This window comes from Numenius arquata, chromosome 2, assembly GCF_964106895.1.
Source record: "Numenius arquata chromosome 2, bNumArq3.hap1.1, whole genome shotgun sequence".
NCBI lineage: Eukaryota > Metazoa > Chordata > Aves > Charadriiformes > Scolopacidae > Numenius > Numenius arquata.
Genome location: NC_133577.1, coordinates 47,121,948 through 47,136,305, shown reverse-complemented (window position 1 = coordinate 47,136,305; position 14,358 = coordinate 47,121,948). Strand labels below are relative to the sequence as shown.

Sequence of the window (14,358 nt, the reverse complement as noted above, 5' to 3'; positions counted from 1 at the left end):
TTAAGACATATGCTTCCCTCATTTTGATTTTTTTTTTCAGATATATTGTTCTTTTCCCTTTTCCTTCCCAGTCCCACTCCTATCTCTGAAGAAGCACTTCCCTCTGTAGAGAACAGAAGCTGAGTGATAAATTTTACCAACTCCCTTGGAGAACAGATGCACCCGATCTAATGGCATCACTGGAATTCTGAGGTCCTAGCAGTTAGAAATCATTGAAGACAATGTACCTCACAAACACTTCCATTCATAATAAAGCTCTTAGCTCAAAATAATTTCTTTAAAATGAGATAAAGAACTACCAGTGTAAGTGGTGAACTTACAGATCAATGAACGTGTTCCTCAGTGTGAAACCCAACATACATGTAGTATGTTTTTTTCACACACAAATAAGATAACTTAATTGCCTACCATATAAGCTGCTACAAAAATTACTGACTTTCCTCTCTTCACATGTTATTTGCTCTCCTTTTTCCAGACCTACATCTTGTCCGGGTTTCAGCTTTGTAAGGCGGTACTTCCTGTAGTTTGATTTTTGTGGTGTTGGGTAGTCAGTGGGATGCAGCTGTGGGAACTATTTAATGCTTAGTTATTTTTTTTATGAGTGTAATTTTCAGCAGTTTTTCATCTTTGCAACAGCTGAACTGGGACTCCATCCATCATAAATTTAAAGCCAAACTTTTCCTAGAACAAACAGAAATCAAGCTTCAGCGTTGTCTTTTCACTGCTGGCTGTGACAACAACCTGCTAACTACAGCTCTACACCAAAGAACAAGTACTGAAGAAGGAGAAGCTCATAAATTTCAGGACTTAATTACAGAACTGTATTGGCATGTTTGTTTCAAAGCACGTATAAAAAAAATTAAAGACAGCGAGAGTACAAACTTGGGTTTATATACTTATCGCTGATGCAAATGCCCCACAAAAAGAACTGAGTTTGCTGGTGTCTTTAAAGCAATTACATCGGAACTGGGGATATGGTTTATCAAACCATCTTCCCGAACTGGGTGTACTCTTGATTCACCTCACTGGAGATGGAAAAAGCAGGTTCAGGACCAGCAGCTGCAGATGCTCTTTCATTTTGTATGGAGGTCTACAGTGTATTTCAATGACAAAACAGGAGTTGAAGTAAAAAAAACAAGTATTAATCACATTTCTTATTTATCTGGTTTTCACTCTTACACACAAGTGTCACTTTCATCAAAGGAGCCTCAATCTATCCAAACACAAGACTTCAGAGAGGTTGCTGGAGGGAGGGGTGGAAAGGGAGAAAACCACAACTTTTATTTCATCACTTTTAGTGGGCAAGAAAACTGACACAAAGCTGCGAGCTGTGCTCCTGTTGCACTCGGAAATCTGTGTTCCAACAGGCTCTAACAGGACAGCCTGACAGCCAGAGGCACATCCTGACACCTTTCAGTGAGAAGCAGAACTGAGCTTAAATTTTATTCTGGAACCACCGTTATCAGTCGCTGCTGCTGGAATGAGTTTCCCTTCTCCCCATTTAATTCCTAAGGGATCAATTCTCTAAGCAAAGATTTCATCTTACAGAAGCAGCAGCTCCAGCAGTTCGGGTTGTAAAGGAACAAAAACAACCGCTACACAAATCCAATGTCTTTCGAAAATATTTTATGTTAAAAATACAGAAAAATATTTCTTGTTCAGAGAGGAAAAAATATACCGCACGATGACACTGATCTAGGTACGTTCGGAAGGTGTCTTGTGGCTCCACAACCAGTCACTGGAGTTATGACCCAATTTGGCAGCTAATGGTTCTTTTTCCACATCTCAATCATTTATCAAAGCCAGAATCATACTGTGACAAAACAGAAAACATGATACCAGTGGATTACTGAGGCACGCACAAGGAGGAACAGCTATCGCTTTCACAAGAGAATGGCACTTGATTCTGAAATAAAAGGCAACTACGTGCTTTGCTCATGAAGACAGGGGCTGCAGAAGTAACTCTGCAGTAGAAGTTCTTCCATCTTCTAGTAAGTGGCCCCATCACAGAACTCATCTGTTTGTAACTTAGCCAGATCAGCTCTATTTTCTAAAACATAGCCTGTAAAATAAACTAAATTTCTAAATAGGCCACTTATTGTAGGTGCTGGAAATGTGTAACTCTTTATATCGCACTCATAGTGGGTTTGAGATTAAGGAGTAGTCTGAGTTTCCAAACCATGTTTGATTAGAAAGAATAAAGGCATATAACGAGCCTGGAGAAAGCTGTCAAAATAGATCACTGAGGCTTAGCAGGATGCAAAAAGGTAAGACACTTACAAGTACCAGCAATTATACTAGCACAATAGAGGAGATAAAAATAGCTGGCAGACAATTCCTTTGTTCCCCAGGAGCAATTCTCAAAACTAACCTGTAAAGGTACATGAAGAAACAGAGCAGATGAAAGCCCAGCTTAATCATGGCTTCCTTCATGTGCGATTTCAGTTGTCCTCGGTTATGGATCTCTGTGGGATCAAATACCCCCATGTTTCCACTTGGAACCATAATGTACCTAAAAGTTTAAAGAGAAAAAAAAAAAAAAAACAACAAAAGGATAGTAATCAAAACATGAGGGAGCATCAGGGCATGGGGAGGAGAACCATTTCAGTGTCAGCACATAGCATGTGTCTCTGCCACTACAACCCACAAATAAAGAGGACAAGAAGTACTAGAGGCATCAGCCCAGCTTCTCATGTCTAAATGGGAGAGTTTACAGGTAGTAGCCGATTCCAGCTCACTTTAATTGCTGTGCAGGGTTATTTGGGGTTAGGAATGAAACATCCATCCACAGTGGAAAGACGCATTAGATGAAAGGGACTGGAAAAGAATTAATTTAGATAAGAATTAGATTTATTTACAACCTCCCCCCCCCTAGATCATCACAAACTTCAGTGGTCAAAATGAGACAGCATAAGACAAGAGAAGGGATCCATGGGTTATTGCCATCTTTGTCACCACCATTTCACATGGTCTCGGCAGAGACACTCAGGCTGAAGAGGATGAGATTGGGCAGAACTGAAGTGCTGCTGTCCCAGTCCACATCAGAACAAAAGCTGAGTCAAACAAAGTGAAACATAAACAAAAAGAAGAATAAAACCACCAAAAGAAACGTTTATGGCCTGTGAAAATTCAACAAGCGACGTGTTTGTCATAAGCATTTCTCAAGAGAGCAAAACGCAGCTGCATGAAGTTCTCACTCAGCTCAGTCTAGAAGAGTATTATTATTTCACTTCAATGTCAAACAGGCTCTGCCTTCCTGCAGTAATACTCTTTCTACACGGGAATTTAACCCTTGGTCTTACGCCTGGAAGAAAAGCAAGGTCTCAGAACAGAACACTTTCTGATTTTCTTTATACACTTGAAGAATGGCACCACTTATCCTCCAAAAGCCCCACCCCCACCTCTGACAACACTCATTTCAATAATAGGAGGGGATGAAAAGGAACAAGAAACAGCAGGAGAACAAAAAAAAAAAAAAAAAGGAAAAGTTAAGACTGTGGTATTTGTCTTTCTTTCACAGAAGCATTAAAAAGCACTGCAGCATATTTGACTAATAACAAAGACAATTATGTGCCATTAAAAATAGTTCATGTGAAATAATTACAGTTTGAAAGTTTCCTCTAAATTTGAATTTTTAAGCGATTGGTCTATTTTTAATATTATAACAAAAAACATTGTCCATTTACTGGAAATTTGTTCAAATAAAATGCATTACAAGGAAGAACACAAGTTTTCCATACCAATTTTTCTTAGAAAAAAGAGATAGTGAATGTAGTTACCTTGTATCTCCAGGATTTATCATTTTTGCCTCTTAAGAACAGTGAGAACACTTAAACGATGCAACTTAATTAAAGCTTGTGGAACTTGGGAGGTAGTTTTTCCAAGGGGCTCACAAGCTGGTACTGGTCATATTATACACCTAAGGAACTACAGTTCATAATATTTTGCCCTATTGTCTCAAGCACTTCTATACAACAAAGAAAGGGAAGTGTTCAACTTTAAGAGTTTCTTTCTTTTTGACTAGTCACATTCAACACTTCCTTTGCAATTCTTGCTTCTTTTGCATAGTAGAAGGTCTAAGAAATATTTATGAACTAAAAAATACCTCTTTGAAATATGAATAGATTTTAAATAAGCTGCTTCAATAACTGGTTTTAAAACAAGCAGAATGTAAGACAAAACTACATCTTACTAGAGATTGTGTAAGATACTACAAAATTCAGCAAAAACCCAAACCAAATTAAATGAGCATCTGAGTTTGCTGAACAAGAAAGGCCAGTTGGGTGTTAAAGTAACCATGCTGCACTTTGAAAGCCCCCCCGATGCTGTTTTTGACAAATTTATTTTCCCCAGGATTTCTTTCTGATGCCCCTTTCACAAAAAACCTCTCTCCTCTCACTGAAATCATTGAGACAATTAGTAAATTAAGCCAATGCTGCCTGTAACTGAACTGCTTACTCATCAAGATTAAGCACGTTTTGAAGGAAAGAGAGTAAGTGGATTATTATCCCACCTTTCTTTCTATTATCACTTAAGATACACCACAAAGCACAGACTTCTTCAATCTCAACACAATTATTTTGGTATTTGTACTCATCTCGGAGTAAATTATAATCTTAAACTTTTCTGAATTCATGTGCAGCAACATTTACTTGAGAAATTGGTTCCTGAAATACTATAACATATGAAGAAGACTCCAACACATTCAGCTGATGCTGGAAGTTTGCAGCTCATAATAACAGTTTCACGCTTTATGTGTTTCCACTCAATCCTGGTTTAGTAATCGATGCCTTCTCCTCTCTTCAGTGTATTCAAATTACTTTACAGCCCCTCATTTTTTTTGACTAACGTATCTCTTGTCCACTGAACACTGGGTCAAATGTTAAGTTCTATCCCAAATCATCAGATTTCCTTTAGAATGCTAAACACCACGCTTGCTTTGCAGACCTCTAACTCCTTCACTGCAGATGGGACAGTCCAGACAACGCAGGTGAAACGCCTCCATCCTCAGAAACAAGGCAGGATTAGCAATATAGGCTTAACATTTTGACTTCTGGCAGGACAAAGTATCATATTGTCATTTTCATTTATCACCTACACCAGACGTCTAAAATTGAGGAAATGATCCTGGATTTTAGGATATTCAGAATGTCTACCTCATGTATGACAGGTATAAAATGAGAGCTGTTAACTCAAAACAGCAGTCAAAGCTTACTGCCTGAGGTGTGGAAATAGAAATAACTTATCTTTCAAAATTCTATCTGACCAGGTTTAAAAGTCAAAGCATGTGGCAACTTTAAACATTAACATATGGAGGCAAAAGCCGGATGGGGCTTTGAGCAACCTGGTGTAGTGGGAGGTGTCCCTGCCCAGAGCAGGGGGGATGGAACAAGATGATCTTTAGGGTCCCTTCCAACCCAGATCATTCTATGGTTCTATGAAAAGGAAGCAGCAAAGGGATAACCAGTACAAGAAATCTTCAAAGCTTTAAAGAAACTGCATTCTCTCTCTACTGTCTCTGTAGAAACGGTTCAGCATAAATGAAAAACCAAATGCAAACTCCATACTTGCCAGCAGATACCAAAGGGAGTACAGGTCATTTTGTGCAACGGTGCATAATACAGTTATATGTACAGAAAACTATCCCTACGTGTGTGCATTTAGGCAAAATTTGTTTATTAAGCATACAAGTTATACTGTCTCACCTCAACTCCAGCTTAGAAATATGTGAAGGCTTTGCTAGCAGTTTTGCAGAAAACAGAGGTGATAAATGCATGGTTATTTTGCCCAAGAACAATGAGGTTATCAGTAAAGGGATACTCGACTTCATTTTAATGAGAAATATGAAACCTCTTGTTTGATTTTACCAACAACTCGACCCATCCCTGCAAATAGTTAGCCCTACCTGGTTTAGGCAAACAAGAATTACAGCTAACTTTTCATGCCTCTATCGTAAACTTTTGGACTTCCTGTAGTACAGTGATTAGAGAGAATTTGTGACAAGTCCACACCCAGTTCAATGAAATGCTAATGAGCATATCACCTGTAAACGTTCAATTCTCCACTCATCAAATGATAGAAGAAAAAAGGAATATTTTTGAACTGACAGTCCCGATGTTGCCACATGGAAACCCCTACTGACCAGTATACTGTTTCCAAGCGGTGGACGGCCCAGTATACAAAGACCAGTAACACTGGCAGTTGTCCTAAGATGAAAAGTCTGCAAAAAACTTCCAAATACAAAAAGGCAAGATGGGGGACAAAAATTAATGCAAATAAGGGTAAGAGACAAGACAGCAGAGGAAGGGTGTGGGGGATACCACGAGAGGCCCATGGTTTTACAACCATCAGCCATGCTGACCCAAGTGCTTTTACCCTGATATCGCTATCAGGTGTGTGGGCACGGCATGAAAAACATTAACAACTATGTTTGCAGAACTACTTCATAATCCCAATTAACATGCTATTACTTCCCACAAACTTGGGAATGATTCACATATGAAGATTCCTGGGCATTAGAGTGAATGCAACAAAAGGTCAAAAGCTTCATATCCTTTACACTGGTGGGTTTCTTGTAATTTTAATTGCAAGCAAAGGAGAGTTTTACATTAGGCAGATCCATGAAGACCGTCAGCAACTCAAGAACACAAGTGAAACATCTCATCGTGACTTATTATTTATCTTCATTCTACACTGAAAGATAAACTAAGTAACAATGAGAAAAAAAAAGCACACAAACCCCTTTGCGCTTACCTATATATATTCCATGTGGCTACTGGCAAATTAAGGAGAAAGATGAACCAGTGCAATGAAATAAGCATTAATACCGTTACAACAGCATGGCCAATCACCTCAGGGACCACCCACTGCAAAAAGGGAAGAAAAGAAAGAAGTTATATGCACAAATGTAAATTCCTTTTTGAAAAGAAGATCTATATGGAGTTATCATCTGATTCTAATAATATCAAACTCAGACAAAAAACTCATGGAAGAAGAAAATTCATGTGATTTTATCATAATACGTAGAAATTAATACCTCGAGACAGACTCCACATGAGTAAGCCAGAAATCAGGCCATAAGATGTAACAGAGGTACTTTATCTAAGGGTTACAAAAATTTCTAGAGAGAAGTTGTGTTTGAATGCAACGATATTACACAAGCATTTAAGAAAGTGCATGAAGAAAGTATACAGCATTCATTTGAAATCACTGCAGAGAACATTGGATTTAGGAATGAGAGAAGCAGATAATTAAAATTTGCACAGACACAGGACATACAAACAACCTCAGGCTTGGAACAGATTAAATGAATCAATATGAAAACTGGAATAAATAAATTGGGTCAGCCCCTGGCAATAACACATTTTTGGCTTGTACGTATCCTGTAGCACTCTCTCTTACATTACAAAAATACCTTTACATAAAAATGAACACCTAAGGCCACATTGATTTAATGAAACCAGTTTTAAGCAGATTTGGTTAAAATTGGACTTTTCCTTATTGCTTTAACTCTCTCTAAACATTCAAGACAGGTTAGAAATTATACAGAAGCATCATAGAAAGTTGCTACAAAGATCCCAGAGTTAAGTCACGAGCGGACATCCTTGGCCTGGCACCCCTACAACAATAAAGCATAGAACTCAAGAGCTCTGCAAAGTTAAGTCTCAGTCCCAGGAATTCAGAGTAACAGCCCGTCTCAGAGCACCAAGGGCCAGAACAGCCTTTCGTGACTGAATATGCTGAAAGACGGGCGTTCGAAGAAGACAAGTGGACTGAAATAAAGGATAGATGCAAAATATTGCCAATCAAGTCTCTTCAGATATACGTTGTAGCCCCCATTATTTGTCATGCTAAGATAAAAGATTGTTTTCTTAAACCACATTAAATGCAAAGAAGGATAATTTACTTTATTGAGTTTTGAGCAGCATGACCTAGCATTGATGTAGTCACATTCCAAATCTGACAGTGTAATTATCTGAAGTCCAAGATAAGGAAAAAATGTACGGTAACTCAGAATACACAAAACCTTATTTTTATCCAATAAGTTGGGGAGAGCACTTTGCTCTCAGCATGGTCTGTTCTCCAGCTGAGCTGCCAAAGGCATTTAATTAGTTACAACTCATTCCTACTTCAGGTAGAAAGTTATGTCACCATTTATCATCAACCCAAATGATTTTATTACGTTTTTCCAACGGCAACTGTTGCACAAGCGCTAAAGTTCAGTGCAACACTTTAAAAAGGCCAAGGAAGCAAACTCAGTATTTTTCGTTATCAGAATTATTATTACAACACTTGAAACCAGAACTGAAAAGGAAGAAAAACTTAATGCACTGTTAAAAGTCTCCTCACAATAAAGCCTAACAGTGCAGTTTTGAGAAGTGGATCTACTTTTTTTACGTTTGCAGCAACATTGGATTAATTCATCCTTTGCTAGGAAATAAGAGGGTAACATCATTATCAAATGAACTTTCAGTAATTGATATATAAAGATTTCAGACATAAAAGTCCTCTCAAAAAAGGCTTAGCATGCATTGTGCACATCATCATGCTATGTCCTGTAAAGCTCGTGCTCCTTTTCTCCAAGAAAGTGAAAAAAAAAAAAAAAAAAGAAAAAATGCATGTGATTTTTTTTTCTATCCCTAAAAAAAATAGGTGAAGTCTTTTCACTTTTCAGCAAATAACCTATCCTTCTAGGATGTATTTCTTTCAAGTGCTTCTGTACTTTTTTTCTGTTAGGAGAACTGGGTAGATTCTTATATAGCATCAGGATTTGGAAGGGTATGAGAGCCAATTTTCTTTTATCAAAAAAACAAACAAAATCCAAACCAGTGCTTTGACATCCTACCAACACCAGGCAGCAAAAACCGCAGGCAAGTTTGTAACCAAGAATATGGAAATTCTGTTTGTCGAGGAACCCACAGTCTCCCAGCCATGACCTCGCGTCTGAAACAGAGTAAGGTATCCTTACAATTAAGCGATTATCGTCTGAAATAGAGTAAAGCGTCCTTACAGTTAAGAGACGATGGTCTGGCCATATTCTTTTTCAGGCCCGGCTAGTTTTTGAGGGTGTGAAACACGCTTTCAGCGCCCTTTTCTCCACAGCACCGCCAAGCACATGCTACCGCAGCCGAGGCACGGTGGATTTACCGGTACCACCGGCCGCACACGCCCGTGGCCGCCTGCAGCCCACCCCCCCCCGACTCCCGCCCCCGAAGGAGCCAACACGTTTCGGGCGCTGAATCAGTCGCCTTTTCCCCTCAGCGAGGCGCTCCCGCCACCCCTAACCCCCCCCCCGCCAGCGGCCATTACCCAGGACAGGCCCTCAGGCCCCGCCACCCTCAACCCACCGGCAGCCCCAGCCCTGGCCCCGCTCCCCCGCCCGCCCTCAGCGGCGCCTCAACGGGCCCGGCCCACCTTGGTCCCGCCGGGCGCGGAAGCAGCCCCAACCCGACCCTCTCCTCTCCTCCCCTTCCCGGCCCCGGAGGTGAAGGATACGAAGTAGACAGAGAGGAAGATGAGGGCGCAGCAGTCAATCAGCGAGAAGATGAAGACCACCGACTCCATCCCGCCGCGGCCGCCGCCCTCCCGGCCGCCGTACGCCCCGCCCCCCCCTTCCCGGGAAGGGCCGGGCCGGGCCGGGCCCCGCCGCGCAGCATGCTGGGAAACGGAGTCCTCGCCTCAGGGACGGCGGCCGGGCCGTGAGGGCGCTGCTGCGGCCCTGACAGGGGACCTGACCGATTTTGAAACTTAATTAGCGGCCTGGCGGGTGAATTAGCGCCTGGAGCGAGGCCTCGCGGCCGGGTCGGTCTCCCGGTACTGCTGAGGCGTCCGTCCGCTCCGCGCAGGCGAGGCGCTAGGACAGCCCCTGGGCCGACGGGGAGGCCCTCGGCCGGAGAAGGCGGCGGGCAGCCATGAGGAGCCGGCCGGGGCACTTCGTGGACCTGCGGCTGAAGCAGCGCGTTAAGCAGGTACCCGCCGGGGTGGGCAGCGGGCCTCCTTCTTCCCCCGGGCCGGGAGAGCTCCCTGCCGCCGGCATGGCGTGCCTCGCCTCCCCCCTGCTCGCTGGAAGCCGCCTTGAGCATCCGGCCCGCTCAGGTGCGGGAGGGGATGGCAGCGAGAGTCAAACCTGGCCTGGGCTCTCAGGGGTTTAAAAAGACCTTTAAAAAGGTCTCCCCCTCCCTCTCCTCTCCCCTCCCCCCCCCCCCCCCCCCCCCCCGTTTTTTATTTTGTTTTGTTAGTGTCTTCCATTCTCTTCAGTACTTTTGATCCTGAAGCTTACTGCTATTTCAAGTGTGAAATGAATGGTCAAAAAAAAAAAAAAGAAAAAAAAAAAAGCACTCTGGGTACATATAGGTAAATTGGAAGTGTTTGCATTTGGAAACATGTACATCGATTATATTAAATGAGTGAAGAAAGGCCAGAAAAGGTGATTGCTTTCACAGTACACGGGCCAAGAGTGGGGAGAACAGCGATTCCTTCAGGTGTCATACTGCTGTGCTATATTTTACAAATATTTATGGTGACTTCGCAAAGCATTTTTCTGCATCTGTGTGTAAGTCTACTCTGCTTCTAATTCCTTAAAATGTGAGCAGCTGCTTGAGGGACGTTGCTTATTTTCTGTTACAAGATCACAGTGACCATGTCTTGACTATTCTGAAGTGAAAGAGCTGGCTGGATTTGTGGTAGGCTTGATATTTTTGTGGGTCAGTAGCTGCCCATGGGTGACATGAAGTGTAACATCATTTAAAAAAATAATTCTGTATTCAAATTTAAGCAATTTGATTGTTTTAGGTAAGGGTATTAATTTAAATGAGATTTTAAAATTCTCCTTGCTGTGGTATTTGTGATACCATATGTTTTAGGGAGATTCTCCATCTCCTTTTTCTTTTTTAAAGAGGGAATCCCCCGTTACAGTATTGAAACTCCTTCTCACTACTGATTTGGAGAGTGAGGGAAGAAAGCAAACGGACTACGGTTGTACCTGAAATTTAGTGCATTTTCTCATGTTTTCATAGTTGTGCTTCGAAAATGGGTTGGATCAGTTGCTGCCAGGCAAAAAAAAAAAAGACAGAATTCACATTCATTTATATACTTTTCTGTAGTATTTTTTGAACATCTTGTGAAGAGTAAAGTTCTTATTGTGGCATTATCCATACTAATTGATGTAGATGGTTTCATTTTTAAGGTCAGAGATCTAAAACGAACGGAGGTTAACTGAGAGAAACCAGTAACTTTAGAAGGTCTGACAATAAGATAGTCTGCGAGTTACAAAGTCATCCTTCTTACTGAATATAAGCAATGACGTTGCACCAGCAGAAGTCACTGAAGCACCAAAATACAGTATGGTTGTTTCCCTGGGAAATGGAGCGAGCTAGTTATCTGTCTCTTAACAAGCGTTTCCCATTTTGGTGGGAAATACTGTCTAATGTGTTCCAAGGCAGTTCAAAGCTGTTTCTGATTTTCATTTAGACTTTTAAGTGTAGAGTTTGAAATCGTCATATTTGATCCAGCTGTTCTGCTGAAGTGATTGACAATTATTTTATTTGCTGCTTAAAATTCTTCGTTTCAGTATCTCGCAAGTAGTAAGTGTGGCCAGTATGTTGACATTGGAATTCTAGCATCTGATTTGCAGAAAACCTACAGGTAAGCAAAGATTTGTATTCTTATATTCTACACATAAAATACAGAATATGTTATTTATATTTTGTTTTTTGCATTTGTGTATTTTTTAATCAGAATTTTATTTTTTTTTTAATGTTAGCTTCGTTACCAGTTGTTGAGGTTGATTGAAATGGCAAGATCATCCCTTGCTTATGATGCTGACAGGTCTTGGGATTTTGGTTTGGTTTGGTTTTCCTTTGTCAGCTATTTTATAAAAGCAAATAAATAAAATATACTCTTAGTAAGTGAAGATAAAAGGTTGATGATTTGGTTTGTGGTTAAGGATGCTTATTGAATTTTCTCATAGTGACTATTATTGATTATCACAGTTATTTCTTGCTGGACTGTTCTTTCTAGACCGTAGTCCTGTATCCACATGTTCTTGTTTGAATTAAAATAAAAAAATCGGTAGTGTTGTGAAATAGAATACAGTCTGCTCATTTATCTATATCTACAGTTAAAGAGGACCTTGATAATTTTTACTAAATATATCTTTAGAGACCAGTATAGTTTAGTGGTTTTGTTTCATCCCAGTGAGTGAGCTATTCCAGGCTTAAGAAAAAACAATCACTTTTACACGTAGTTGGTCTTTAATAAGAACTTGTGTGTAAGCTTGGGTATCAACTTACAATGTATTTTTTCCACTGAGAATGACAGTATATTGAGGGGAAAAGCAGTTGATATAAATTACTTATTTTGTGTTTTTTCAGTACAGAATATGGACGAAGAAAAAGAAATGCTTTTAGAATACAAGTGGAAAAAGGTAGTTCTGTTAGTATTTTGTCCAAGACGCCAAATTCTTTGATTATGCTTTGGCTGTTTTTTTATCGTGTTTGAACTTTTTCTTTCAGTATTTGGAATAATCAGTAATGAAAAAGAACGTGAAGATTTAGCAGTTTTAGAAGCTGAACATGTGGCAAAAAGAGCAAGACAACAAGAGAAAAACGAGTAAGAAGAATTTTTACCATTAGAATACTTTCATAATGCCATTAGTGTTACCATTTCTTTAAAGCTTTCTGTCTTCATGTTATTAAATTTTGGTAGTTTCAAGGTTACTGATGGATCCTTGATTTCCCATAGGCTTGTCTTCATCAGAAGTTACCTGCAGTTGATGGAGGCACTTTTTTCACTGAAGACGAGCAGATACTAGAGCCAATCATGATTTCTCTGTTACGGGGAAAAGACTAGTGGGCATCCTTGGGGCTTTTTTGATAGTTTTCCACATAAGGCCCCAGTCCTCATATGATTCAGTTCCTTTGTTTTGTTCTTAATCTTTCTTGGGTGTGAGAGATACTAGCTAAATCTGAGAGATAAGACTGCAAGACAGGTTATTCAGAGTAAATCACCACTGGTTATGAGGTTGGAATTGTGGTCTCCTAACTCTTAACCCTGTGCATAGTCTCATGGACCGTTCTGTTTTCTCTAACCTGTGACAGATATTAAGACTCTCCTGGGAAATTAGGACATTGTAATTAGGACTAGTCTAGTTCAGCAGTGATTTGCTGTTACTTCCCTTGTGCCAGCATTGGTGATTGTGTCATCTCTTGGTGAACTGAATCAGAGTGATCTCACATCAGTTTGTTTTAGAACTCTTTCAGCCAGGTTACCAAGCTGATCCAACTCATCACAGGCTTGGAAAGGATGCATTTTTTAACTCTTCATAGTAGTAAATTTAGAGTGCGCTAGTCAGGAGTTCTTGTCCAGTCTCTACATTTCATGGTTGTGGGGAACCACATTGTGGAAATCGCATTTGTTATGTTTTATGTCTCAATTGCAGTTCTGCTCTGATACATTAATAGTTTTTTGCCTTCCTTCGCTGTAAAGGACTGCAGGAAGCGCCACAGATGTCTCTGATGGTGATGATTCTCCAGAAGATCTAGTAAGTTGTATTTTTATTATGATTGATTGTATTCGCCTAACAGGTGATACTATGTTGTGAAATTGCAATGCACTTGGAGAGTTTAAAAGTGGAGATGAAGATGAGGTATAGCCAGAGTTGGCAATTCCAACTGAGAATCTACAGGGCTAAAAGGAGTCTATTTTCTGAAGAAAAAGGAAGAACCTATGATGGGGGAATGCCTTTTGAGGAAAGCGCACTGGGAGCCCAGTGAGGGCCGACTCGCTGACATCCAGTGAGGACGCTGACCAAGGTTTATGGAAGTTTTCACTGGTCTCTTAATATAAATAACCCAAATTGTAACTTGTGTGTTTTCTTTTAAATACGTGAATCTGCAGTCTACAAATCACATGAACAGTTCCCTGCTGAGTTTATACAAGAAAGGAAATCCCGATTTTGTTCTGACAACGCCAAAAAATGAAGCAATGGAAACCCCCCCTCCTGTGCGAAGAGCTCCTCAGACAAGCACCCTCTCCCCAGGAACACGAGTTGAAACCCGCATCTCCGAAGGCGGCTGGTTCATTGACAAAACTCCCTGTGGAAAAGACTTTTTCATTGACCTTTCTGAGGATGGAGAAGGAGATGAGAAGAAACTGATTTCTGAGGTATTGTGTTTTACAAACTCAATGTGGTTTTAAGTAGCAAGTGTGAATATAATTCCCTGTGTGATGTGAAAGGCTTTTGAAGGGTGATAACTAAGATCAAAAGGACTGCCTGTCTTTCTGGGTTTTTAAAGTATTTTTTATTACAAAAATGCATGCTGTGTTTAAAGATAGTGAACGTGTTAAATAAAAGGGAAA

At 40.4% G+C, this 14,358-nt stretch overlaps 2 protein-coding genes across 4 annotated transcripts in view; one reads left to right on the top strand and one right to left on the bottom strand.

Annotated features, from left to right (window-relative positions):
* Nucleotides 1-1,245: 1,245 nt before the first annotated feature.
* On the bottom strand, nt 1,246-9,614 carry CNIH4 (cornichon family member 4). 2 transcript variants are annotated; one of them, XM_074168793.1, is made up of 5 exons: nt 9,496-9,614; nt 7,907-7,975; nt 6,754-6,866; nt 2,372-2,512; nt 1,246-1,813 (listed from the first exon to the last, which is right to left on the bottom strand). In XM_074168793.1, the coding sequence occupies exons 1-5, from the start codon at nt 9,562-9,564 to the stop codon at nt 1,786-1,788; spliced, it is 420 nt and encodes a 139-aa protein (XP_074024894.1). In that variant the 5' UTR covers nt 9,565-9,614; the 3' UTR covers nt 1,246-1,785. The 2 variants fall into 2 exon arrangements, with proteins under 2 accessions (XP_074024894.1, XP_074024895.1); XM_074168794.1 differs by lacking the exon at nt 2,372-2,512 and having other exon boundaries at nt 1,786-1,813; nt 9,496-9,564.
* Nucleotides 9,615-9,675: 61 nt separating this feature from the next.
* NVL (nuclear VCP like) overlaps nt 9,676-14,358 on the top strand; it is a 39,264-nt gene continuing 34,581 nt past the window's right edge. For both annotated transcript variants that reach the window (XM_074164810.1, XM_074164802.1), the window contains exons 1-6: nt 9,676-9,968; nt 11,570-11,643; nt 12,372-12,424; nt 12,513-12,609; nt 13,486-13,540; nt 13,897-14,163. In XM_074164810.1, coding sequence (XP_074020911.1) covers nt 9,912-9,968; nt 11,570-11,643; nt 12,372-12,424; nt 12,513-12,609; nt 13,486-13,540; nt 13,897-14,163 — 603 coding nt within the window. In that variant the 5' untranslated portion in view covers nt 9,676-9,911. The remainder of the gene's footprint in view (nt 9,969-11,569; nt 11,644-12,371; nt 12,425-12,512; nt 12,610-13,485; nt 13,541-13,896; nt 14,164-14,358) is intronic.